The sequence below is a fragment of the Echiichthys vipera genome (assembly GCF_963691815.1).
Source record: "Echiichthys vipera genome assembly, chromosome: 22".
NCBI lineage: Eukaryota > Metazoa > Chordata > Actinopteri > Perciformes > Trachinidae > Echiichthys > Echiichthys vipera.
Genome location: NC_139847.1, coordinates 6,386,561 through 6,410,528, shown reverse-complemented (window position 1 = coordinate 6,410,528; position 23,968 = coordinate 6,386,561). Strand labels below are relative to the sequence as shown.

At 42.5% G+C, this 23,968-nt stretch overlaps 1 protein-coding gene across 1 annotated transcript; it reads left to right on the top strand.

Moving 5' to 3' along the window:
• The first annotated feature begins 5,867 nt into the window (after nt 1-5,867).
• On the top strand, nt 5,868-23,968 carry kcnj10a (potassium inwardly rectifying channel subfamily J member 10a). Its single transcript, XM_083937400.1, has 6 exons — nt 5,868-6,315; nt 14,430-14,822; nt 15,314-15,525; nt 16,308-16,439; nt 16,922-17,099; nt 22,669-23,968. The coding sequence occupies exons 2-6, from the start codon at nt 14,438-14,440 to the stop codon at nt 23,076-23,078; spliced, it is 1,317 nt and encodes a 438-aa protein (XP_083793526.1). The 5' UTR covers nt 5,868-6,315; nt 14,430-14,437; the 3' UTR covers nt 23,079-23,968.

Below are 23,968 nucleotides of genomic sequence, written 5' to 3'. Positions count from 1 at the left end.
TGAACATCCTCCTCCAAACTAATGTCATTATATCCATACGCTTCGTAGGATGTGATTTATTTCACGATGATTTTGTTAAAGTCTTAAAACAAGTCAACATTCATCAGAAAATATTGAGACTTATTTCATGCCTGTGTGTGTGTAACCTGTATAATAATAACAGAGTGAAAAATTTGAATTTTCCTTGATAAATAAAAGTGATTCTTCTTCTTCTTCTTCTTCTTCCTCTTCTTCCTCTTCTTCTTCTTCTTCTTCTTCAACATGATGCTCCAAAGTCTCCTCTTAGTGTTTAGTTTTAGGTTGAGACGAGTTGACTGTGAAAGCCAAATGATTTTAAACTTATAAATAATAAAAATATTAAATGCACCATTCAGTGAGCCAATGAACCCAATATATATTCATTCATCTATCTTCAGCCTCTTGTCCCTGTCGGGGTCGCGGGGGGGGCTGGAGCCGATGCCAGCTGACATCGGGCGTGAGGCGGGGTACACCCTAGACAGGACGCCAGTCTATCACAGGACACATAGAGACGAACAGAGACAGTCAACCATTCAAACCTACGGGCAATTTTAGAGTCATCAATGAACCTAACACCTGCACGTCTTTGGACTGTGGGAGGAAACCGGAGAACCCGGAGAAAACCCACGCAGACACGGGGAGAACATGCAAACTCCACACAGAAGGGGCCCAGCCGGGATTTTACTGCCCTTACTGTTTCTGTCTTGTAAGGTGCCTTTTGGTGCTAATTAAATGTATTATTATTATTATTATTATTATTATTTTACTTTTATTTCTCTAGCAATTTGAAATAATAGTGGAAGATGTCTTTCAGTCCGTACACAGCTAGTTTAGGGCATACCAACATCCTCTATGCAACTCTAGAAATAACAATAATCATGAACGTGATCATGCGTCTCATGCGACTAGAGCTGTGCACTGTATATTCAAGTTGTCCTTAAATTTGCGACTTGTCTGCATGTCACATGAGTGGAAATCAGGTTCCCAGTCATACGCTGAAGTTTTGATCTCTACAACAAATTGTTCATAATTTAATAACAATAAAAAACAAACACATGATCCAGCGTAAAGAACATTACATTACACTACATTTTGCAGCAGATGAGAGTGAAAGTGGCCTGGGTTATTATCGGCCTGTGTAAGAGCAGCAGTGACCTCCTGAGGCTGCTGCTGTTTCAGCACACAAGCTCACATTTTGTTTTTTTTGTGGAATCGATTCGGAACCGGTTTCAGGAAAGGGAAAGGACCCATCTGCTGAGAGGGCAAGACGTGCTAAACAAGCCCGTTGTTAGGACAAATGCAAAAATGCACCGTGTTTCTGTTGTTGGAGTGAATGTTTGGATGATTTGGCCGTAGATTTAAAAGACTGCAGAACATTAATTTACTTTAAAACTGTTCTCAAGAGGAACATGATTCAAAGTTTCTCTCTCCTTTTCTTCCTCCCCAACCGGTGCAGACAGATGTGCGTCCTCCACAGAGCTGGGTCTGTCTGACGTTCCTCTCTGTTATAGTGAAGGTTTTCGTTGCCACCGTACTCTACGGGGGAATTGTTGGGTCTCTGTAAATCATAAATAAGTCATAGAGTGTGGTCTTTACCTACTCTGTAAAGTGTCCTGAGATAACTTTTGTTTTGATTTGGTACTATAAATAAAATAAAATTGAATTGAAACATATGTTGATTGTGTATCAGACATTTTCTTTTTGACCTGTGTGTAGCAGCTACCTAAGGTTATGTATTTTAAAGGGGAGGCGTTATTAGCTTTAGCTTCTGCCTATTCCCCTTTTTTCAGACCTTATGAATTTTTTTTGTCTGAGAATAAACTGAACTGAACTGAACTGATAACTAACAGTCCCTTCAAAGATTAAGTCAACACATGTGTCAAACAACACAAGAATGAAAACTCATACGTTGTTTTGTTTCTGTGTGTTTATTACGCACATATTCCAAAATGAATTATCACAGAAGCTTAGTCTGTGTGCTGTACAGTGGAGATCAAAATAAGAGAACAACTCATAAATACTTGATTAATTCTGAATTTCTTTTTTTTAATTGAGAATTTGATAGAATATCTACTGTGGCTGTTCCACTGCTGTACGAGCATGTTTTTTTAAAATAACCGAGGCACTTCAACAAAAAGACCTTTGAAAAATGCAACAAGGAAATAAAAAGCAGCAGCACAGTATTCATTTTGATCTTCACTTCATTTGTTCTTGACTCTTATTCTCATTTCACAGTGATTGAATCAAGTAAAAACGTCTATTTTTTATTTGTTTTATTTTCTTATATATTTGAACTTTTTCCTCTGTATTCCTGTGTAATACAGATGTGTGTGTGTGCGTGTGTGTGTGTGTTTGTGTGTGTGCGTGCGTGTGCGCGTGTTTGTGTGTGTGTGCGTATGTGTGTGTGTGCGTCTGTGTGTGTGTGTGAGACAGATCCACCAGATGGAGTCAGAGAGTAATGTGAACATATGTTACAAGCATTTGTCAACTTGACTTCTGTTTTATTTTAGTTTTCACTACAAAAAACAACTTTAACACTAACGACATGAAAACATAATTTACTGAATATAGTAACGAACAGCCGAATATGGGCCTCAGTCTTCTTCTATGCTTCTTCTGCAGCAGCTCCGATGTTCTCTGCAGAGATGGGATTAATAACTTATGATGCAGTTTGTTTTTTGCATGTGTGTGTGCACATTTTCACACCTTTTTGCCACCACACACAAGGAGAAGTTTCTCTTCCCTCTGAAGGAGGGAGGGAGGGCAGTGAAGTGAAAGTGACAGAATAAAAGAAGAAACAAAGGGGGAGGGCAACGTGATCAACATGTGATGGAAACACAAACCTCTCCCCGGGCCAAGGAGGCAGGTCAACAAAGAGAGGGGTGGAAGGAAGGAAGGAAGAAGGAGGTGAAGAAAGAACTGGTCCACATTACGCCATGGTGTGCTACTCTCTCTCCTTCCTCCATTTACAACATCTCACGTTTTTGTCTGCTTCTTCTCTTCCATCCTCTTCTTTTCTTTGTGTCCTCTAACAGTATACTTTCATGCTCTCTTTCCTCCCCTGTTTTCTTCTCCTCCGTCCTGTCCCGACGCTCTCTCAGTGACCGCCGACCTCCGTGACACAGTTTTCCTAAAACTCTCGCTGGTCATAAAACAGGTTGGATTGTATTGACTTGGCGAGGTCACATTCTTTCACACATACATGAAGTGGGTTAAATATGACACAGAGCAATAGTGAGCCTTCATTGGCTACTGTACTGTAGTCGCTGCAGCCAGATTCTCCCTGAAGGCATGACGCTGGCCTACTTCATCTGATATTTGAAGCTTCTTTTGGAAGATGAAATAGGATTATGTTGTCAGCCAATCAAGTCAAACTTATTCAAAAATGACTGAGGCCCTGTCCATTGTATTGGAGATAATGTTTTACTGTGTGTCACTGAGAATTTTGTTGAAAAAACAGCAGTAGAAGTAGTTAGGAAGACTCATTAGGAAACAAAACAGAACCGTTTTTAATGGTGTAGTTGAACAAAAATGGTCACCAATTCATTCATTCATCTTCAACTGCTTGTCCCTGTCGGGGATCGCGGGGAGCTGGAGCCGATCCCAGCTGACATCGGGCGCCAGTTTATCGCAGGGCACATAGAGACAGACAGAGACAGACAACCATTCACACCTACGGGCAATTTTAGAGTCATCAATGAACCGAACACCTGCACGTCTTTGGGCACGCAGACACGGGGAGAACATGCATACCATATATAATAAACACAATAAAATAAAGAGTGTAATATACTTCAATAATGTTTATAGGGGCCTGCTTGAAGTCATTTACTCCCTTGCATACGTTTCTGGGTAACATAAACAGGAGCTTCGGTCAATGCTAATGCTCAAAATTACAATGTTAACATGCTAACGTTCAGCATTGTCACCCTCTAAATTTAGCCTGTTAGCATTCTGAAGCTGATGGGATTGTCGTTTGGGCCAAAATAGTTCACTATTTGTTTGCTGGGTAGATATTTGGTTTTCAATTTTGGGATTATTTATTATTCATTATATTATTTTTTAAACGTATTTGAAGACTATAGACAAAGACCAACTGCAAAATACATTTTATACTTTTTACTTGTAAAAGTCACAATAATTTTGATGTATTTGTTTTCACCTTATTTATCAGCTATTACATGACTTCAGGTGAAGGGTAGGATGACCCTGACCGAAAAGGAGCCAAATCTTCATAAAATCGTCACCCAGAAGGTAAACACACTCATATAATCTGGGCCCCTGTGGATGCAGGGCCCCATCGCTCCGGATAAGGGGAGCCCCACACTCTGCAGGACGAGACAGGGTGCTGAGGAGGAACAACACTCGCTGGCAGGTTGGAGGGGCCCTCCCAGATTGATGTGCGTGTGAAACCAGACGGGACGAATATTGCGCAGTGCTGGGTTTATTGTGCGGTGTGTCCCAGCTGCAGATTCATGCGTTCGCGCCCCTTTCTGGGGACTCTCATCTGAACATTCGGTAAATTTAACTCACGTCAAAACAAAGTTAAAAGGCAAGCTTTGAATGGAGGGTTGACAAGTTGCCCTTTTCACTTTCTTTGGAATAAAAAAACTCTATTAGGCTTTAGAGACATACACTAACTCTAGGGAGTTACACCATATGTGTCATGACAAGGTTTGGCGTTAACCTTGAATGGTTAAGGTAAGATGGTCAAGGTTAGGTGTTAACCTTGAATGGTTAAGGTAAGATGGTCAAGGTTAGGCGTTGACCTTGAATGGTTAAGGTAAGATGGTCAAGGTTAGGCGTTGACCTTGAATGGTTAAGGTAAGATGGTCAAGGTTAGGCGTTGACCTTGAATGGTTAAGGTAAGATGGTCGAGGTTAGGCGTTAACCTTGAATGGTTAAGGTAAGATGGTCAAGGTTAGGCGTGACCTTGAATGGTTAAGGTAAGATGGTCAAGGTTAGGCATTAACCTTGAATGGTTAAGGTAAGGTGGTCAAGGTTAGGCGTGACCTTGAATGGTTAAGGTAAGATGGTCGAGGTTAGGCGTTAACCTTGAATGGATAAGGTAAGATGGTCGAGGTTAGGCGTTAACCTTGAATGGGTTTAGTTAGAATAGGTCGTCGGGCAGCAAGTCTCATGAGATTTTTCACAAATTTAGGGTCGACACAACCGTGGCAAAGGCTGCTGTGTTGATTTGAATGTTCCACTCTCATTGTAGTTCTATGATTACAACACATTCAACCACAGAGCCAGTGTTTCAGTATAATGGTTCTTACTTTGGTGACTTAATCCGTCCTGGTCATCCCGTGGTGTCCATTCACAGCCGGACCACGTGTACTTGCCTATACACAACCGAGTCCCCTTCCTTGCAGGCGGACATGGCACAGCCTCACAGAGATGCACCGACATTATCCATTCACCGCACACTGGCCAACGCAAATCTGCACCGAGCCAAGTGCCCAAGAAAAGAGCCCTGTTTCCCCCACCGTGTTTTTGATTTGTAAATACCTCTGTTTCAGTGCAACAACTTCCAGGCTTGTATCTTATAACCATCAAACATTTACATGAGAAAGTTGACAAAGGCTGAAACAGCGGAGGAGGCCTCGCAACAAAGAGGCCCATTTATAGAGTACAGTCAGGGAGAGACACAGAGAGGGAGGGTAGGAGGAGAAGCTGGGAGGAGAGTTGAATTAATGAATTAAAAATGTCGTGAAACAGCGGCAGCCTGAATAGTTTTGGGTTTATATAGAGAGGCATGCATGGGGGTCCTGGAGGAGTGGACAGCACAAGCTTCTTTAACTTCGCTCTGTCCGGACACACAGGGCTCCCTCTCAGTCTCACATGCGGGAAGAGGTGCAAACTGCGCTCATCTGATTACATAATGACCCAGTAACTGTGAGCCAGAACCGGTACTGCCAGTACCAGTGTGCTGGGAGACACTGACTGACCGCCGGTTAATCCTCACCCAGGCCTCTTTTCTGATTTCATGCTTTTTTTTCCAAGAGTTTTTCTCATTTTTTGAATTTTTATTAATGTAGGATGACAACAACGTAGAGGGACCGCAAAAGAAAACAATGTGATGTCAAAGTGAGAGGTGATGTAAGACACGCTTGAGCTGTCGACAAGTGCGCGTAGTTCAAAACTGTGAAAACGTCTTTTTCAATCTGTGATCGCCAAGACAGATTGGATTGTATGTTAATCTGTTTTTTTTTTCACGTCTGCTGGACAGTGAAACTGATCAAATCTTCAAGTTTCCAAACTGTGGTCCAACTTATCTTACAAGGCAACAGAAAGGTAAGAGACACATGCACATTTTCTTTTTTTACGATTAACACTTTATCCATTTTGAATGTAAACAAACACAGAACAAGAACAGTAGAGGACAATATACACCCACTTGTAACATAACATACTTGTACCTAAGAACAGCAGACTAAGACAATTAACTAGCCAAAAAAGATAAATAAAATCACAATGCTACAATGTGTTTTGTAGCTTTTCTTCTCACCGAGACAACAAAAGGAATTATTGATTAAAACATTAAAATATTGTGTATTGTTTGCATGCTAATGCCATCAAATGGACTCAACTAAAAATCCCTGCAATAATCCTACAGTACTTCAATACTAAGTGTTTCTGTCTCAGTGGACTTTTGTTTCCTTGTTTTGCTATTCTCCTACAATCCTGGTCCTCACGATATTAATAGTAGGTGTTGAAATGTGGGGAATAATCAGAGAAAACTTCCATCTACTGTGTTGTGTTTACAGTGCGGAGGGATATTAGAGGTAACAATAGACGAGGTTCCCCTAATAATTCTGTACAACTATGTCTGACTGCTACACAGAGTTATATAGGTCTATATTATTACATTTGTAGCATTAATAACCAAATGAATTCAAGCAGGCCCCTATAAACAATATTGAAGTATATTACACTTGTTATTTTATTGTGTTTATTATATATGATATGCATGTTCTCCCCGTGTCTGCGTGGGTTTTCTCCGGGTTCTCCGGTTTCCTCCCACAGTCCAAACACGTGCAGGTGTTCGGTTCATTGATGACTCTAAAATTGCCCGTAGGTGTGAATGTTTGTCTGTCTCTGTTCGTCTCTATGTGCCCTGCGATAACCAAATATACAATATTTAATACTGTACCGGATGCAAAAACTTGTTGGCTTCTGTTGAACTGTAGACGTTGTAGTGCAGTCCTCACAGCAGCAGAAAATATTGCAGGGCTTGTATAAAACACAGTGGAAACAACAGGTGCGATGGTGAACTCCAAGTCTACAGAAAGTCTTGGCTCGGAAACTTTCAGTCAAAACAAATCACATCTTCCCTTTGAGGACGATTTACAGCAAAGAGACAGACCATTCGCTTCCACTGAGTCCTAAATTACAGCTTATTGTAGCCAACAGCTGTTTGATGTGGGTCAACATCGTAACTCCTCAGCTCCTAATTCTGGGCCGAGTGGTTTAGGGGAGTGTTTAAATTCAGACAGAGGTTTGGATGGACTGCTGTACACAGACACATTAAGACAAAACATCGAATCACCATGGCGACTGGTCACATTTACTTCCTGTTGTTAAATTGCAAGTGAAGGTAAATTATGTTAACGTGTAATACGCACAATGTTCTCAATACAAATGCACTGAATGTAGATGTAAGATAATTATGGTTATATACAACTACTGCATTTTGCGGTGTTGAGGTGTTTGATCAAAGTGTTTGTCCGATGGTTAAACAGCATCTGAAACCTTCTCTCCCTCAGCACCAGTGGTCTTTAAAGTGTAATTCTGGCGCAAAATCATCCCATGGTCTTCTTCGGCACTTACATACATCAAATAAACCATCGAGACAGTTTTGTGTAACTATTAACGGAGAAATCCAGTAGAGTGGCTAACACTGATTAGCTCGGGGCAGTACGGTGAGGACATTAAACAGCTTTTTTTTAACCACTAATTCTGCTCAAAATAACACCAAATCTCTGCAGTAGCATGAGAAGAGTCCTTACACATAAAACAAAGCATCAACAATGTAGTTAGAGAACCCAGAGTTTATTAAAAGAGTGTTTTGAAAGACCTACTGGCCCCTGTACCAGCTCCTCTCATAGTAAAGTCCATTCAAGTGGATTAGCAAAGTCAATCCAAAAGGAAGGAGCTTATTGATGCTTTGTTTTCTGTGTAGGGACTCTTCTCATGCTGCTGCAGAGGTTTGGTGTTATTTTGAGCAGTATTAGTGGTTAAAAAAGATGTTTTAACGCCTTCACCGTACTGCCCAGAGCTAATCAGTGTTAGCCACGTCCGGCTGTTAGCGACTCTACCGGTTTTCCCCGTTAATAGTTCATACACGACCAAATCTGTCTTGATGGCTTATTTGATGTATGTAAGTACTGAAAAAGACCATGGGATGATTTTTTGTGACAGAGTTACACTTTAAGTATGTTTATATGAGCAACTTTAAGACTTTGATTTAATTTCTTGAGGGTGACTTACTGACTTGTGACTTACTGACTAACTTTTACTTAAGTCACTTTCAAGTGAGGCATCTTTACTTTACCGTCCGTGTCCTGTGTGAAACCAAATCGTTGAGCTATTTTAACAAGCTAAGTAACACAACAAGCATACTTAATTAAACCCAAACCACAATGTCTTCCTAAGCTTAACCACGTTAAAAAAGGACGCTGAAGGGTCCTGACCAAACATCCGTAAGTGACAAATGGGGAGTAAGAATGTGTTGTTGGTCAGGTTAGTTTTTTGTGCTTATCAGTCTTGTAAAGCTTTGTATTTCCACATCCAGTGATTTTCAGGTTTTAGCTCAAATTAAAAACATCCAGTGTAACTCTCAGATAAACAGAAGAATAAAGTGTTTAAGTATTTATGGGATGGGAAAACGCTCCTACTGCTTAAACTAAATAAACTTAAGACTCATTGCATATCTGAAAGCCATTCTTCTTTGCTTGAGAAAAGCTGATGGTATGTGAGAAGGGAAGATGATATGTACAAGATCATTTATGACCATTTATGGATGCCTTTAAATGTTGATTTCATTTTAAGTAAGTTCCACTGATTCAGTGCATGGTAAACATCTGAAACCACAAATGAAACCATCCACCTGTGGCTTAACCCAGCTTTCTGTTGAACTTTCGCCCTGTTATACTTCCTGTTTCTGCATTTATTTCCTGTGTCTAGACATATCACGATAGATGTCTGATCACGTATGAATGGCTTATAATTACATCTTGTTTCCAACGACTCTTTGTCAGTCAGTTTGTACAGCGATCCATCTGATCTATACTTTTCCTTTTATCAAATAACCCTCAAATACAGATCATTGTCTTCTCACCAGTTTATATTCCACTATATTTTGGAGATGCATGGTTTTCACAGGGGAAAATTGCACCAATTTAAGGTTCATGAAACCCTAGGCCTCACCTCTAAGACGTTTTAGAAAAGCCCCTTTTTTGCAATACACGCCCTGTGTTTCACAAAGTGCATTTACATGCACAACAGTAATTGGGATATGGTCTTTCCCTGGTTAAGTGAATGATTGGGTTATTGCAGTTCCCCCTGTATGTACAAATGGCTGGGATACGGCTTTTTCTCCGGTTGACCTTTGTCAAAATCACAACAACTTAGAAAGCGGGGAGAACATGGACGACTTTTCAACAGTATTACAACAGAAATGGGTTAAAACGTAACACTCTTGTTGTTTTTTCACATTGTTTTCGGCGCCGTTGCATTCTGGTTTATTCTATTTCAGGTTCAGAAACCACTGCCATGGAGTGGGGAAGGGCTGTTATAACCAACAGAGCATGCGCATACGCGTAAACTGATGCTCAAATACTCCGGTTACTGAAGCCGTTATCTAGGTCTATTAACCAAGGTATGAGAACTCCAAATCCTCCCTCACTAATGGGCCATCCTGACCCTAACCACTCAAATTCAATACCTAAGCTCAACCATCTACCTATACCCGCGAGAAAAGTAGTGGGAGTCATAATGATGCATTTCCCCGCTTTGATAAATGTAAATCCAACTTTTTACTTATATATAGCCATCAATAACGACTGGAAGCGAAGAGACAAAACAGGAAATGGAACAAATAAAAAAAGGTCAGTCAGGTCAAAGCCCTGCTAAAGAGGAGGCTCTCTCTTAATGAGACGGTCTGAAATCAGTCGGACACATTGACGCAACCGCAGCTCATTTGTATGGTGATGTGCAGTGCTTAGTTTGGCTCCAGTAAGTTTGTGGTTTTTAATGTCTTGTGTTGGCTGAGTTGATGCCTTCTTGGCATGGCCCGGGGTGATGTTGTTAATGTAGACAGACCTTTCTGTGTGGTGCAGAGGCTGCTGTGGTGTGGACAGTGGTCACAGCCATTCAACTTGTGTTGTATTGAGTCTTTTCAGTGCAGTGTACTGGCTGCTAGGGGTTCTTTATAGCTGTGGACACTGGACAGGGGCATTGAGTGGAAGGGATTACTCTCCTCTGGAATACTAATGACCGTCTTTTGTCACAGATCTTATTCCTCCACCTTCACTCCACATACTCCTTCCTCTCTCTCCTTCACCATCCATTTCCCTCGCTCTCTCCTCTTTCCCTCCCTTTGTCACCCGATGCTCAATTCTCTCTCAATCCTCGCCTCAAAACCAATTATTCTCTCTCTTCTTCCCCCCCATATCTGCCCCCTCACAATGTCAAGCACTGCATACTCACACACACGATCAAACACAGTCACACACACACTTTAACCCTCCGTACCGCTCTCCTCTCCCCGTCTAACTTGCACTCTCTTTCAGTCACTCGCTCACCCAGTCGTATTTTTCAATGGTGGCTTTTGTGCCTTTCATCTCCTCGAAAACAAAGGATTCTTGTGCGCACAGGACAGAGGGAAGGAGAGGGATGGAGAGCCGGACAGAGAGGAAGAGATCCTAACCTTGAGTGTGGAAAAAGTCATTTTTACAAGAGACGCAATCCATCAGTATTACTGTCAGTGGAATTATACACCTCACAAACACTGCTTTGGCTCTACTGATATTGGTATAACTTAGTTTATATTAGTATAACAGTTTATAAGACTGGAGATAGCGATGTCTATAAACTTATAAGAGTGTTCAAAGTCTACAGTTTACAGCCTTGGAGTTGTTTTACATTTTTAACAAATTAATCCAGAAAAGACCAAAACCAACAAAGAAATGAGCGTTCTAAGAATTATTGTCAACCTGTTTAAAAGACACACAGTAAATGAGCTCATGACTGTATAAGTTGTGATTATGTCACAGCTCACTGTAGCCACCGAACAAGAATTTTAGCATCTTTCAATTTAACGTTTTTAATTCATTGATTTGTTTTTTTCACACCTCTCTCATCGAACTGAACCATGGACTGTATAAGCAATGCACGTGGGCTCTTTGTTAAGGTCCGTTCTCTCAACTTCCAATCGTACTCGCCTACGGGAGTCGCCATCTTGACTCTGCCTCTCTTGCGAAAAAAGGGTCTCGATGTGACATTGGTGGGGGGCTGGGGGGGGGGGGGGGGGGTTCGCCCATCTGGCTGACGTATACCTCTGAGGAGAAGTGAGGGCCAACAGCTAGCTGTCACTCAAGAGGCCGTACCCCTAATTATTCATAAACTTTAACCTCCAATAAAATAAAAACGAGCCTGGTACAAACAAAATCACCCCCCTCAGTGTTGTCATGGAGATATGAGCTAAACATACAGACTAGAATGTTTTTTTTTACCTGGCCTTAAACAGGTTTAATGATGCTGTGGGTCAATGAGAAACTGTTCTGTTATGAAACCTGCCCCTATTGGACACTTGGAAAACTGAAATTTTTGGCACTTCCTTATTGGACCAACCAGGAAATCCCTGTTGGGGTTTGAACTGTACACTACCTGCCCCGCACAAAACTGCATGGAGACGAAGATAGCTACTAGATGGTAAACATACAGTAGTAGTAGTAGTAGTAGTAGTAGTAGTAGTAGTAGTAGTAGTAGTAGTACACCTCAAAACATAGAGGTGAAAGGTGAAGTGAATACTATACTACCAATCATAAGCTGCCTAGAAACATGACTCTCAAAGGTGATTAAATGTCACTATTGTGTTGCCCCCGCAGTGGTCAATAAGATCAGTTAATACTACAAATGTATGTGCTCTTGCTAGACACTGCATTCGTGTGTATGGTCCTGACTTTTCAAACCAAACATTCCTTTGTACAATTGATGGCATTGTATCGTGTCGAACTGTTCAAAAGGTCTATATGTCCAATACACGAGTGTTTGTTTACTGTATGTGTAGGCTGGAGCTCTGTGGGGTTCAGAGTTCAGCTGGAGATGAACACGGCCAATCACATGGGCCTCCTCTTGACCCCACCTCCCTCTCCCCTCTCCCCCTCCACATCTTAGTATTCAGAGCACAGACATCCACACAGATCTCTATTCATTCACTCAGTGTGAGCTCCAGCAGTGGAGAGAGGAGAGAGAAGGGTCAGAAAGGACAGGAAAGGACAGAGCGTATCAGATCGTTGTGTTTCTTAGGCTTTTGTTTGTGTTGTTTTGTTTTTGGGTTTTGTCGTATACGCTCCGGAAAGCAGAGGCAGTTTGAAACAAAAGGGCCATTTAGAGAACAGAGCGCGAGAGGAGGAAAGAAAAAGAAGGATGTGGAGAAACTGCAGACCAGACGAGGGTAAAACTGTTAGGACAACGCGTAGAGTGACAATAAGTGTCCATGGCACCCGGGGGTGATGTGAGGGGCTTCTCACTCTGTCAATATACTGCTGACACCTGAAGACCCACAGACGCTTATATACTGATCCATCACATTACATCCCCATTGTCTGACACATGCATTCCCTCAACACTTGTTAGGTAAGGCACTTAGCTTGAGTAATGAGTGATGGTGTAGTTAGTTTTACGGGAACTACGATTTAACATAAATATGTTGCCAAATGTATTTGTGTATTTGTTTTATGAACATCTAATCCGAAAGCCACATGCGTTAACATGCTGCTGTGGTAGCCTTCAATCTTCAAGGAAGGTTTTCTACAAGATTTTGGAATCTGACTGCAGGGATTTACTCCCATTGAGCCCACGAGAGAATCAGTGAGGCTGGCTACAGATGTTAGACCATCAGGCCAATTCATCCCAAAAGTGTTGGATGGGGTTGAGGTTAGGGCTCTGTGCAGGCGAGTCAGGTTTTTTTTTTTATCACTTAACTAGTCAGTGCGTTTACATGTACAGCAGTAACCCGAAATGGTCTTTCACTCGTTAAGGGAATAATCAGATTATTGAAGTTCCCCAAGTATACAGGGGCAGGGGTTGAATGGGAAAATGACAGAGTAACTGGCCATGCGGTACAGAAGGTGGTCCTCCGCCAACACACAACTGATCGGAATACAGTTTTTTTCCCGGTTCACCCTTGTCAAAATCACAAGTGGCCGACTTTTGGACAAAATTATGACAGGAATTGGTCTTCTTGGTAGTGATGTTACTCTCAATGGTGAAATCCTCCTTCGGTTTGAAGGTAAAGCTTGAGTTGTTTTTGTTTTTTAATGGAGTATGTGCAGACGCAAAACCTGATAATACTCCTGTGAAGCTGTTTACAGGCATGAATACCCCGGTTACAAAAGGAGTTCTCTAGGTCTTTACTAGACCTAATCATGAAAAACAGCCCTCTGAGTATTCAAAAGTCAGCTTTTTGTACAGCTCTCCACAGCTAACTACCTCTGAAAAGCCAGATTTGACTGAAACAATGCACATTCATCACATCTGCCGCACATGCTGCGTAATTCAGCTCCCTATCAAGTAAAAACTGGCAAAGAAGTAAAGTGTAGAGTATAAAAAAGGTTTCAGTCGAATGGAAGAGGGTGGTCCAGTATAAGTGTTTTCCTTGATTTAAAATGAATGACTCGTTTTCTTAATTTTTTCGGCTTGTGGAAGAACAGTCTAATGTCATTTCATCTTACTTCAGAAGCAGTCTTATGCAACGAACACATGAATGAGCTTGCGCTATCACTTTTAATGTGAAAGAGCAGCTGTGCCTTCATGCTGAAAGGAGGCTTTTATTTTGACAAGGCCAGCTGCCTCCGTTGAAATGAAAAGGGGGCTTAAATGGACCACCGTGGATAGCCACAACACTGTCCATTTGAAAAATGTGCTTCCAATGTTCTAAAAAGTTCCACTATGTCATTTTTCAGTCATGAACCTTATCAAATGTTCTCTCTTTGCTTCTTTTTCACACATCCTGCACCTTTTCATTTGGACTCACCTGCTGTTCACTTGATCTTACCGCTCATACAACCCATGTCCTTTCTTTAATGCCATGTTACCTCTCTTTGTCTTTTAATGTGTACCCCCTTTACCCACCCATCTTCTTCTCCTTACCTCCTGTTGTCTCTGTCCCCAACCCCCTGCAGCACCAGCCATGACCTCAGCCACCCCCCCCTCCTCTGAAGGCTCTTCCCCTCAGAAAGTATGTCACTCCCAGACGCAGACTGACATCACCAAGCCCCTGCTGGGCTCCACCGCAGGGAACGGAGGTTCTGTAGCAGGTGGGGGAGGAACAGGAGCTGTAGGGTCCAATGTTCTGCGAAGGAGGCGCCGCGTCCTCTCCAAAGACGGACGAAGCAATGTACGCATCGAGCATGTAAGTGGGCGAGGGGCGCTCTACCTTCGTGACCTCTGGACGACTTTCCTGGACATGCAATGGCGCTACAAGTTCTTCCTCTTTTCTGCCACCTTTGCTGGGACCTGGTTCGTGTTCGGAGTGCTTTGGTACCTGGTGGCAATGGTGCATGGAGATCTACTGGGTAAGGGGTATGGTGAAGAGAGGAAAGGAAAATAGGAGGATAAAGGATGAATGAAATCTCCTGACTGTTCCCCTTGTGCCACTGGCAAACATCTGGCAAATTGGCACAGAAGCCTATGTCCCCCCTCAGGTTGAATCAAACTTTGGTGAACCCAAGTGTTGACCAAACAGGAAAATTAGTAGAGTTGTTGGTGTTGATCAGCAACCTTATTAGCCCACCACAGATATAAAAGTCATATAAACATCTCGCTTATTGGCCCTTTAACCACACTCATCTGAAATAAAGTCCTTATCCATGTCCTCTGGCTTGCTGTAAAAAAGGACCTATTACAATCAATAACCTTTTTGTGAGCGAGTTAACAATGAAGAAAGACAGAGAGGCATTTGTTTTAAATTGCAGAAAGATCCAGCAGAACATTACAAGAGGGAACAAAATGTTCCTTGATGATTTGTTTACACCCCTAAAACCAAATCCTTCCTCCCTTTCTCCAGAATTTGACCCCCCCTCCAACCATACTCCATGTGTAATGGAGGTGAAGACCCTAACGGGAGCCTTCCTCTTCTCTCTGGAGTCTCAGACCACAATTGGCTACGGTTTCCGCTGCATCACAGAGGAGTGTCCTGCCGCCATTGTCCTGCTTATCTTTCAGCTGGTCATCACCATGGTGATGGAGATCTTTATCACTGGCACTTTCCTTGCAAAGGTAATCGGATTATGTTTTTAGTTTGAGGTTTATTTCACCAAATTTTATTCCTTTTCAGTACTTTTATTGGATAATTGACTTGAGACATTGCGCTCCATGACATATTCCCCACAACCCCCCTAACCCTAAAGGCCCAGACACACCAAACCAAAATCTAGAACTAGCGGAGACAAAGACAGACTGTTGCGTCACCTCACGTCGCTTGTGTCTCGCTCAAAAAGTTGCACTTGAACACATCGTACAGACTAAAGCCAACAGCCAACCAGCAACTAGGCAAAGACGATTGTGTAGATGCCTTCATGAGAGAACATAAGATCCATTCAAAAATGGAAACAGGAAGTCTGACAGGATGTATTCAGGATGCTTGTTAACCATTTATTACATTAACACCACAACCTGAAGGTGACAGAACAAGTTATGTTTACCTGATATTTAGCTGATGAAGGCCAAGAAGACTAGTGCCAACAGTACGGGACACACTGCAAGAATTCGACAGACGTTCACCTGACGGCTGACTGTGGGCCATGTACTTCCTTTACCTCTTGTGTCATTACAGCTATCAGTAGTTTTAGGCATCAACTGCGGGTTTATCAGTTATGCTCACAAATGATCAGAATGTTGATTATTACCACTCTTATCTGGCATAAGCACAGTTATCTCCTCACTTAGCGGAAATCAGAAGCCCTGTAGATGATTACTGAAGGTTATATGTGAAGAGTTTACAGTAACAGGAATCATGATACATTTTTACCAACCGTGACTTGTTTTTCTTCCTGTTGCAGGTCGCTCGTCCCAAGAAGAGAGGAGAGACCGTAAAGTTTAGTCAACACGCTGTTGTGTCAAATCATGAAGGTCGGCCCTGCCTCATGATCCGAGTTGCCAACATGCGCAAAAGCCTGCTGTTAGGGTGCCAGGTATGAAAGTTGCTTTTGGGTATCATCAGTATCACTGCCACAACCCAAAATACCTCCTGTGTATGCTTTTGAAAAGCTTTGTCATTGATTTCACCTTATAAAAAGATGGATATGTACCCACCGTCATTGTATACAGTCTTACCTGGAAGCCAATGCAGCGAAGGAAATGAAAATATTTAATGAGAACTCTAAGCTATTTAAAGTAGTGCTTAACAGCTATAATCTGACTTGTATGAAAATGTAGTTAATGACACATTTGGTGACTGGTTATTGGTATGATAATTTTGTTTTTTTCACGTATTCGAAATCAACTATCTAAACTAAAACTAAACACAAATTTGTCAGTCAAGTGCCACGCTCAAGGACACATCGCCTTTGATGAAGATATTGGCCGTTGCAGGTATTAAACCTGGGGCCTTTTGGTTACAGGATGCCTTCTGCACCCTCTTGGCTACATTTACTGACTCCATCTTGGCTCCCAGGTGACGGGGAAGTTGCTTCAGACGTCCCTGACAAAGGAGGGGGAGACGGTGCGGTTGGACCAGCGCAATGTGCCCTTCCAGGTGGACACGTCGAGTGACAGCCCCTTCCTCATCATCCCTCTGACTTTCTACCACATCATTGATGACAACAGCCCACTCAGGGCCTGGGCAGCCAAAGGTAGGACATGGCTCTAATGTCAAGTTGTGCGGCAGGTTTGATACACAAATATCAAGATGAAAACTTCTCTTTAACACTACTTTTTTCATTTCGCATGATTGGCTATTGCCACTGATGTCCCGAATCAATTTGATTTTGATTCACAAGTTCTTCCACAGTCCAAAGAAATGCAGGTGGTAATCGATTACTCTAAAATGTCCGTAGGTGTGAATGTGAGTGTCTCTGTTTGTCTCTATGTGCCCTGCGATAGACTGGCGTCCTGTCCAGGGTGTACCATGCCTAATGCCCAATGTCAGCTGGAAACGGCTCCAGCCCCCCACGACCCGGTTAGGGACAAGCTGTTGAAGATGATGATGATGGTTCTTTTAAAAAAAAAAAAAATTTGATTCAATATTGATTCTGGATTTTCTGAATCAATGAAGATGGTTCTGAATTTGAAAATCGGCACTGTGTTGAATTCAGCTTGTCAGTTCATGCCCAATGCAGAGTTGAGATTTTTTCAATTATAAGTCAAAACAATAGATTACGAGACTTTCCCAATGACCTATACTGAACTTATCCATTCAAGGTCAGTGCCTAACCTTAACCAGTTGAGGTCAAATCTTGATCATTGTGCAAGACTTTGCCAAATCTTTGGTTACCATCTAGACAAGGCTAAAACAAAGTATTTGGCCCAGAAGGAAGCTGCATTATTCAATGAAAACTACTTACAGCAATTTACTACTAGCAATCGTTTAATGTCAAATGGTGTAATATGTTTTATGAAATGGTCGATATCTTAATGGAAAACAAAAGTTTCATATGTCTCTTGAGAATAACTGTACATTCAGAATGTATGTGTACTCTCTGTAGGTGTATTGGTATTTACAGTCATGTGCTGCATGCTTGGCTGCCTCTTACTGTCCAGAGTTGGGCTGGTTTGGCACTGGAGAAGAGGGTTTCTTTGGCTGGAATGTGTGTGAGAGAGATCGGCAGAGACACCCCTCATTAGAGTACAATGCCGTACAGTCTGGGGTGCTGACACGAAGCCTGCACAGATCCACTTACAGCAGCACAGACCTCTCAGCACTGGAAACCACAAAGGTATCAGTACTGACGTGCTCTGATCGCAGCGTTATTTACACACACACACACGCACACACACACACACACACACACACACACACACACACACACACACACACACACACACACACACACACACACACACACACACACACACACACACTGCTCATTTACTGGAGATTGCTTATTTCCTTGGCTTCACTTGACAGCCTGTTTTTATCATCAGTTCCTATCATTTCCTTATATCCCCTAATCACCGCACCTTTATGCTCAACGTTCATTTCTGCCTTTTTTCTTTTTGTCATCATTTCCTTCCCTTCAGTAGTTATTTTTATCCATTTGAGCCATATTTTAGGGGTTATATTACAGCACGCATAATACTGTCAATAGTACTACAGTAATTTTAAGTGCCTACTGTAGCAGTAGCCACTTCTTGTTGTCAAATCCCCCCATGTTGCTTCAAATGTGTGTTTTCCTTGTTGCATAACTGCAGGAAGTGAAGCTTAAAGGAGCTCACGACATACGAAAGTGAAGTCATAAAACATACTATTAATACCTTATCATTTTGGGACCATAAGATGCTGCCGTTGACTTGCAGATGTAAGAACAATTTGTTGAAGTAAATGTGCAGATTCATCAAGATGTAATGAAATTATGGTACTGGTTCAAGGGTACTACAAAGTAAAACTGACAAAAACACTGTATGCTGAGGGTTCAATATATATCTATATATCTATAACCTATGGTAAAAAATAATAATAATTGGTAACTTAAATTTTTACGAAATGGCCCCTTGTGATCTGGGATAGGCTCCGCAGCTCCCTGCAATCCTGCACACGATATTTGCGTATAGATCATGGATGGATGGGTGGCCCTAATGGACATGTCATCATTTCTTGGACAGTTCTAGCTACTGTGCTCAGTAGTCCTTTGAAAAGAGCTTTAGAGCTCCCTGCAGAGCTTGCTTTATGTTCTAAACATGCACTACATTAAAGGGATGTTCAGCAGGGATCTGGTCTGATAAGAACATTGAAACGTGGCGTCCGGTGCAACAGCGTGTGAATCTGGTTGGCATTATGTGACCATGAGTCACTGAATCAGGCGTTCAGCACACTGTGGGGATGTTCTATTGAAAAGGCGCCACGGTCGCTCAAACCAATGAGCTAGAATATACTAACACATTCCTCTTAGCCGTGTAGTCTATACACTGTCCCACACAAGGATGATGTGAAAATATAATGTGCAGACTGTGAAACTCCATTGGTGAGTCATTCTAAGACTTTTTATTTCCGGCAACTGAGAGATTACGAAACTCTGCTTTGGCTGACTAAAACTAAGCTTGTCAAGTTCAAATGTGTTTTTAGTCACCACATGGCTACACTGGTTTCAGTGCAGGTGCAATGGCTGTGATAGCACACCACATACAACGGCAGTGCAAACAGAGGATGTAGGTGCAAAAAAAAACAAACATACAGTACATGACTCGTCATACGATTACAGTAAGGCTGACTACTGTGTATTTATCAGCTGCTACGGAAGAAGCTGGGTGGAGAGGATCATTTGTGCTCTTGTGCTTGAGATGCTGCGTTGTGTGTATATGGAGTCCAGAGTGAGCAGTTTGCAGCCTACGATCTTTGGTGCTCTGGTGATAATTCTGTCTTTATTGTATGCCGGGGTTCTGTTTGCATAATAGACAATAATTGATAGTGACGGGATGCTCTGGATTATGGCTGTGTAGAATTGGACCAGTAAATCCTGGCTGGGGTAAAGACTCTGTTGGGCTTTTTGATTTTCGTTTTGTTCAGAAGTTGTTAATCATTTCAGTGGTCTTTTATCCGTATAGGACCAGGTTATTTTCCCTGCACCAGTTGATTTACTTCCCTACGTGTGCCGGTTGCGGGCAAAGATTGGAATGCTAAATGTTCACATGGACATGCTAACATGCTTATGTTAAGCAGACACAGTACGCTTTCCATGTCCACTGTCTTAGTTTTACATTTTAGCATGTTAGCATTTGCTAATACGCACAAAACACAAAGCACAGCTGATCTTGGTCATAAACTAGAGTACCATCTCATCTCATCTCATCTCATCTTCCTCCGCTTATCCGGGGTCGGGTCGCGGGGGCAGCAGCTTTAGCAGGGGACCCCAAACTTCCCTCTCCCGGGCCACATTAACCAGCTCTAACTGGGGGATCCTGAGGCGTTCCCAGGCCAGTGTGGAGATATAATCTCTCCACCTGGTCCTGGGTCTTCCCCGAGGCCTCCTCCCAGCTGGATGTGCCTGGAACACCTCCCTAGGGAGGCGCCCAGGGGGCATCCTTACTAGATGATCCTGAACCACCTCAACTGGCTCCTTTCAACGCAAAGGAGCAGTAGCTCTACTCCGAGTTCCTCACGGATGACTGAACTTCTCACCCTATCTCTAAGGGAGACTCCAGACCCCCTCCTGAGAAAACCCATTTCGGCCGCTTGTACCCGCGACCTCGTTCTTTGGGTCATGACCCAGCTTTCATGACCACAGGTGAGGGTAGGAACGAAGATTGACCGGTAGATCCAGAGCTTTGCCTTCCTCAGCTCTCTTTTCATCTCAACGGTGCGCTAGAGCGACTGCAGCACCGCCCCCGCTGCTCCGATTCTCCGGCCAAACTCACGATCCATCGTCCCCTCACTTGTGAACATGATCCCGAGGTACTTGAACTTCTTCACTTGGGGTAAGGACTCATTCCCTACCTGGAGTGCCAGACAAATGAAAATTTTGACCTGATATTGGTGCTACATGAAAAGTGAGAGAATCACCAAAGTTATTACAACTCATGGGGAAGGGGCCCATGGGTGGTACCAATTTTTAGGGCAACCCATACAGCAGTAGCATTCCTACCCATGCTGCTAAGGATGCTAGAAATATCATTACATTACATAAATGGAGATGGAGCCGCCCACAAAAGGCCAATATAGAGAATCCCTCAGCGAGTACAAGCGGTTGCGAAACCTGCTGTTTTTGCTCTGGTGGGAGCGGTACTGGGTCTGGGTGAGAGGAAGGACTGTTTAGACAGATGACAGAGTCTGCATTCAGAGTGAGGCCTGTTGATGCAGGTGTGTGCTTGTTAGAGCGCATATGTCTTCCAGTGTGTCCTTTGTGTTATTGGGTTTGTGTCTCGATGAATGACAAGTATACTCCGCATGCGTTTTTAAAATATATTATAATATATAATGTATTAAACTATGTTTATGATTGGAATGTTTCTAACGCGCGGCAGCTTTTTGTTTGCGGTGTGTTCAATTTGAGGAATGTATTCAGTAAGTGTGTGTGTGTGTGTGTGTGTGTGTGTGTGTGTGTGTGTGTGTGTGTGTGTGTGTGTGTGTGTGTGTGTGTGTGTGTGTGTGTGTGTGTGTGTGTGTGTGTGTTTGTTAGATCCGGTGCAGTGTTTTTGGAATCATGCAGCGAGTGGGGGTTTTTCATGTTTTGGAAATTTCAGGACATGCTCAATAAATACTCAATGAATGAATCTCTGACCTGGGCTGGCATTGTTTTACATCAGCTGGGATTTGACCTTAAAATACAATTCAGGCAATATGATGATTCAAACACCTCACTGACGATGACATGAGACAACTAACAGAGCTCCACTGAGGCCAAATAATACTATAGTATTGCTGCTTTATGTATATTGACAATTGATCAAATAACTGTAGTGGGGGCGACTGGTGGCACAGTGGTTAGAGCAGTCGCCCTGTGTAAAGAGGAAGAAGGTCCTTGAGGCAGCCCTTTGCTGCATGACCCCCCCCCCCCTTCAGCCCATTACCTGTCTTTCCTGTATAATAAAGGCTTGGAAAACTGCCCAAAAATAATCTTAAAAAAAACAAAAACAACCGTAGTGACAATCCCACAGTGTTCTATTGAGCTTTTCATCTTATTTTAGCTGATTGTTATGGTTTTCTTTTCCACATCTATATTCCCTCATCTATAACCCGGTTTCCAGCTGTTTTAATGAAAAAGCTCTAATAAACCCAGTGTACTCTATCTGTCCAGCAACAAAAGTTAAGGACTAGCTGGTGAAAGTAATGGAGATTTAGGCAGCATAATTAATGCTTCCTTCAGGAGATAGTGGAGACCGCAACAAACTAAGTAAATATTGGAGTTATGTTTGCCAGGTGGCCAGACACTTGACTCAAAAGCAACTGTTTGCTGACATCATTCAATATGCCATGTTGTTTTCCCTTTTTCACCTGCCCCCCGGTGGCAAAGAAAGGCTTTTTGAATGACTGTTAAGTTAATTGATATCCTTTTGTTTGTCTACTGTGATGGATTATCAATTTTCAAGCAGGTTTTCTATTTCTGCATTAGTTTTTAACACTTTGCTGTGTTAAAACTGTATTGTGATGCATTGAAACAAATTTCTGCTTCAAAAGGAGGGAACTTATATAAAAACATGCTTGCTTTTGCAAAATGAAAGTTTTTTCTTTAGTTAGTTATTTAACCTCAGGTCTCCTCCATCCTCCAGGTGGTGGCTGGACAGACCCGGACGTGGCTGACTTTGAGCTGCTAGTGATCATGAGCGCCACGGTTGAGCCGACCTCCGCTACCTGCCAGGTCCGGACATCCTACCTTCCGGATGAGATCCTCTGGGGTTACGAGTTTCCCCCCGTCGTCTCCCTGTCTCCCTCCGGGAAATATGTGGCCGATTTCGCCTTCTTCGACAAAGTGGCCAAAACCAAAACCCAACCCCTCTTCAAGCATGCCCTGCCACCAAGTCCACCATCACAGGCGTCTCGCCACCACGGCGGCAAGGAGGCTGGGATGGACCCAGAGAAGATGCGACTGGAGGAGAACTACAGGGGGGAAGAGAAGGGGCGAGAACGGGGGCGCATCAGAGATAGCAGCCCACATAGCGTACGTATAAGTAATGTTTGAAGGAAGAAAACAGGAAGTGGTTACAGGAAGTTGATGTGAAACTGAGATCAGGTGAAGACAGGAAGAAACAAGCTGCTCACATTGTCACATAAAAACACTTCTCCCACACACTCTCAGCCCGCGCATATGAGAAGAAATCAAACATATGGATGGCGGATCACCTCGCTCACCCGCCACACGCAGACACTGTGCCAGTCTATGGACAATATACTGAAGATATCTGTGTCTGCAACCGACTTCAAAGGGAGCAAGTTACAAAGCAACATGTGCAAATATTCAGCCGAACGTGACGTCATCCACAGAGACATTTTCTTTGTTTTCTTTTTTTTGGAAAGGACTTGATTTACTGTAACTGGAGGACACTCACACACTGCAAAAATCATCTGTTATCGGGTCATTTCGGTCTAGAATTTATCTGTAGGGTTGCAGAAATCAGACAAACAAACAAACAAACAACTTTCAACAAATAGGTGTCTCTTCCTTGACCCAAGGAGAAATAAGAAAAGCGATTTAATTCATGAAAAATAAAGTACATTTCTATTTCTGTTCTAAGAAAACAAGAACTCATCTACAGCGAAACGGACTCGACACCATGATTTTTGCAGTGCAGTTGTCTTGTTAATCACTGAATCACAGTACTGTTTCCCGACCTTTTTAAAAATAATTAATAATAAAAAAAAACCTTCAAAAGGTGGCGAAAGTACTGGAACCATATTATTTTTTTAATGGAGGATTTTTAAGGAATGCGTCGTATTTTATGTACCCAATAGCTTCTAACAACATTGTTACTCGTCGCACCTGAAATATCGTGCTCTTTGATATGAATGTCATTTCCTGTTTATTTGGGTAAATATGTTTAGTAATGTTACTAAAAGCACTTTAACTTGAAA

Bases quoted from the DNA above. Each gene is read 5' to 3' on its own strand.
- kcnj10a (XM_083937400.1), top strand. From the start codon at position 14,438: ATGACCTCAGCCACCCCCCCCTCCTCTGAAGGCTCTTCCCCTCAGAAA. The intron at 16,440-16,921 runs GTATGAAAGTTG...CTTGGCTCCCAG, and splicing joins GCCTGCTGTTAGGGTGCCAG to GTGACGGGGAAGTTGCTTCA. The intron at 17,100-22,668 runs GTAGGACATGGC...TCCATCCTCCAG, and splicing joins CAGGGCCTGGGCAGCCAAAG to GTGGTGGCTGGACAGACCCG.